At 39.3% G+C, this 4419-nt stretch overlaps 1 protein-coding gene across 1 annotated transcript; it reads left to right on the top strand.

Annotated features, from left to right (window-relative positions):
• Nucleotides 1-484: 484 nt before the first annotated feature.
• On the top strand, nucleotides 485-2881 carry LOC149318219 (uncharacterized). The gene is made up of 2 exons (XM_089508311.1): nucleotides 485-727; nucleotides 2195-2881. The coding sequence occupies exons 1-2, from the start codon at nucleotides 485-487 to the stop codon at nucleotides 2879-2881; spliced, it is 930 nt and encodes a 309-aa protein (XP_089364437.1).
• Nucleotides 2882-4419: the final 1538 nt, after the last annotated feature.

Genomic DNA, 4419 nt, shown 5'->3' with positions numbered 1-4419 from the left:
GTGACCGTTTCTGATTCGATTTATTTTTGGCGGTTTTTTTTTAAATGGACCAATCAAGGCGCTTGTTCGATCAAACGTCATAAGCGCTGCCTACCTTAACTTATATATACTTTCCCTCATTCCCCTCCCACTGCTACCTGGGTTACCTTTGCCTGGTATATCAACACTCATGGATCATCGTAAGAAATTTGCGTATATGTTTTCCTTTATAACCTTGCTGATAGAAAAATTAATGGACCAATGCAGAGCTGTCATGACATTGTGTGACAGCGGAGAACATGCTGCAGAAATGAGACATTATCTTCTCATTTTGGATGAAATGCTTCCTTTCTTTCGCCACGGCGCCCTGATCAGCTTTCAGCCGATGCCTAGAAGGTGGTGGATATACCCCAAGACAGATGTGCACTGGAACGTCTTTGCTAGAACTGTCTGGTCTGACTCTAATTGGAAAACGCACTTCAGAATGCCGCGCGCTGTTTTTAAAATGATTGCTGACGAGCTGCGTCCCCATCTTTCTCGGCAAAACACTCGGTTCCGTAAGGCAGTTCCTGTAGAAAAGCAGATAGCCATGGCCATATTTTACCTGGCACATGGTGGCTCCTATGCCACAGTTGGAACTTTTTTTGGTGTTGGAAAGTCTACGGCATACAAGGCTATCATTCAGGTGTTCCTGTGTATGGAAATGGTCCTGCTGCGGAGGGCAGTATACCTTGGAGATTACAGAAAGGTTGGTCTCTCTCTCTCTTTCTATATATCTATATTATTGAAAAAACAGTATTATCCACATTTGATCAATCTCCTCTACTCTATCCATCCATTCATCCATTAATCCATCCATCAATCAATCCTACTATCTATCTATCTATCTATCTACATCTACATCTACATATCTACATATCTTTCATGTACCTATTAATATATATTACTGGGGTTTTACATGTGAATTGATTAAGTACATTTTTCCCAGTAACCCCTCCATTCCATGCCTCTATCTATCTATCTATCTTTCATTCGATTATCTATCTATCTATCTATCTATCTATCTATCTATCTATCTATCTATCTACATACATATCTTTCTCTACCTATTTCTGCCTGACTGCTTGCTTGCCTGACTGCCTGCCTGCCTGCCTACATGCCCACATGCCTGGTTATCTATCTGTAATTACCCCTACATCCATCCATCCATCGATCCAGGTACCCATACATGTATCTATGTAGATATTAGGAGGATATCAAATGTACACTGATTAAGTACATTTTTCCAAGCAACCCCTTCTTTTCCATGCATCTATCTATCTATCTATCTATCTATCTATCTATCTATCTACCTATCTATCAATCTATCTATCCTTCTTTTACCTATACACTATATATATATATCTATATCTATACCTATCTATCTATCTATCTATCTATCTATCTATCTATCTATCTATCTATATACATATCTTTCTCTACCTATTTCTGCCTGCTTGTTTGCTTGCTTGCTTGCTTACTTGCTTGCCTGCCTGCCTGCCTGCCTGCCTGCCTGCCTGCCTGCCTGCCTACATGCATTCCTGCCCGTTTATTTGTCCTTATGTGTTATCTATAACTGTGTAGATATACAACTTTATGTATTTATCTATCACTTTAATTAACTATATAGTACGGAGACTACACCTGAATGGTTATTATGTACATTTATCCTAAGCACACCACCATTCATCCATTCCTTCATCCCTCAGTCTATCTAAAATTCCATCTATCTATCTATCTGTCTATCCATCCATCTATCTATCTATCTATTTTTCTATCCATCTGTCTATTTATTGATCTATATATCTATCTATATGTCTATCTATCTAACTATCTCTCTCTCTCTCTCTCTCTCTTTAACTCTTTCTTCATGCTTGCCTGACTGACTTCATGCCTACCTGCCTGCCTACATGCACATATGCCTGGTTATCGATCTTTAATTACCCCTACATCCACCCATTCATGTATCTATATAGATATTCTGGGGATTTTATACGTACACTGATTAATTCCTTTTTTCCTAGCAACCCCTTCTTTTCCATTTCTCTATCTATCTATCTATCTATCTATCTATCTATCTATCTTCTATCTATTCCTTATCTATCTATCTATCTTTCTATTAACTTTAAAGAACTTTAATAGTTACAGTACTAATGATATTTATTTATAATCACAGAATATGTCTGGATTTGAAGCCCTGGGGTTTCCACAGGTGATTGGAGCAATTGACGGTTGCCACATCACGATTAAGGCGCCAGCTCACGAGGGACCGCAGTACATTGACCGTAAACAGCAACACTCCATTCTTCTACAGGCAACATGTGATCACACGGGAAAATTCCTGGATCTCTACACGGGACATAGCGGAGTAAATCACGATGCACACGTGTTTCAGGAATCCCCTATCTATCATGCTTTCAAAGCTGGACTGTATGTTCCAGGTTGTCCATCTTTGACAATTAAAGGGCAACAGGTCGGGCCACTTCTTTTGGGCGACTGTGGATATCCCATAAAACCTTTCTTGCTCATCCCGTTTAAAATTGGTCATAGCAGGAGGGAGCGGGTATATAATAAGAGATTATGTCGTGCTAGAATCGTTGTTGAACGTTCTTTTGGGCGTTTGAAATCAAGATTTCAAGCGCTTCTAAAAGGTCTGGACCTGTCTCTTCAAAATTTACCTTCTGCAATATTATCTTGCTGTATTCTGCATAACATAATAGAGAGCAATGGAGATGTCCTCCTTGGACGAAACACTTCTCCTGAGACATATGTCATTGACCCTACAACTTATATGAGTGATCTAGAGGAGAGGAGAAAGGGGGAAAGGATCAGAGAAGCCTTTGTGGAGTATTTTAATTCCTAATTCCTGTGACTGAAAGTAGAATATAAAATTGCAATTTACTAGTGTTGGTAGCAATTATGAAATATATGTTGCTTACTGCGTGTCTTTTTAAAATGTATTGCACTGATCTCTGTAACATTACAATAAATCTTTTCTGAGTATCTTATCTTCCCATTTCTTTTCATATGTTATATTTTTCAGCTACATACATGTCTTACTGATCACAACATGATTGCTAAGCTGGCCAAATACACACAGGGTCAGGAACAAAACACCTTGACAGTATTTCTACAACTGTGGGTTTTTTTTCCCAACCTTATACCTCTTGCAATTGATGTGTCTTGAAGCATTCCTTGATTTATATTATACCTTGTGAGTTAGGAAGCCATGACTGGTGGGTAGTATTATCTACATCTCCAACTTACCATCAATCTCTCAATCAATCGATATATGTCTGTTTGACTGCCACCATGCCTGCCTGCCTGCCTGCCTGCCTGCATGCATGCCTTTTAACAGCCAACCTTTCAAGAATTATTTCAATATTTCTATCTATCTATCTACCTATCTATCTATCTATCTATCTATCTATCTATCTATCTATATATATATATCTACTTACCTATCTATCTGTCTGACTATCAATCTTGTCTCTTAAAATTGTGCAATTATATCTTGGGATATGGGACAATCTTTTCCCCAGGTGGTCCCTCCTATATGTTCCCTCCTACATACAACAATATTAAACACCAATGACGCTGTTAGCGTGTGATTGGGGTGTCATAACTAGTCATTGCAATGCAACGCCCATCTGCGGACTAAGCTCACTCACTGTCGCAATGGAACGGGACGGTGGTCGCTTGATCTATCATTAGATTAAGCGACTCCTACTTTGCCTTTTTAAACACCTCATGCATTTTCATTTCTAGACCTTGGCTCCCCTTTAGCTGCATCCCATTTTTTGCAGTTACTGTACTTGGTATTTGGTTGCAGCAACAGACAAAACTATGATCCAAGAAGTGTGTACAAAGATTTCCTTAAGTTCCCTGTAAACCTGGAAAGAAGGAGGAACCATCGTCTTGCACTCTGTTCATGCTCCTAGCAGGAAGCCTGGTCGCCATCCAACCTTTTCCCCCAAAATACATCTTGTAGGTACGAAGAGCAATTGCGCATTTCCTGAACGTGCTCACTATTGCAGCAACAGACAAAACTATGATCCAAGGAGTGTGTATAAAGATTTCCTTTTTTCCCCTATGCGCCTTGAAAGAAGGAGGAACTTGCACTTGATGTGTCTTGAAGCCTTCCTTGATTTATATTACAGCTTATGAGCTATGAACCCATGACTGGTGGGTAGTATTATCTATACCTCCACCTAACCATCACTCTCTCAATCGATATCAGTCTGTTTGTCTGCCACCATGACTGGCTGCCTGCCTGCCTGCCTGCATGCATGCCTTTTAACGTCCAACATTTCAATAATTATTTCAAGATTTCTATCTATCTATCTATCTATCTATCTATCTATCTATCTATCTACCAATCCTATCTATCAATCTATCTAT

This window comes from Sceloporus occidentalis, unplaced genomic scaffold (assembly GCF_023333645.1).
Source record: "Sceloporus occidentalis isolate IW3139 unplaced genomic scaffold, rSceOcc1.0.p SCAF_2, whole genome shotgun sequence".
NCBI classification, from domain to species: Eukaryota; Metazoa; Chordata; class Lepidosauria; order Squamata; family Phrynosomatidae; genus Sceloporus; species Sceloporus occidentalis.
Note: the sequence above shows the minus strand (reverse complement) of the source record. Positions and strands in the feature narration are given on the sequence as shown.

Bases quoted from the DNA above. Each gene is read 5' to 3' on its own strand.
- LOC149318219 (XM_089508311.1), top strand. From the start codon at position 485: ATGATTGCTGACGAGCTGCGTCCCCATCTTTCTCGGCAAAACACTCGG. The intron at 728-2,194 runs GTTGGTCTCTCT...TTATAATCACAG, and splicing joins ACCTTGGAGATTACAGAAAG to AATATGTCTGGATTTGAAGC.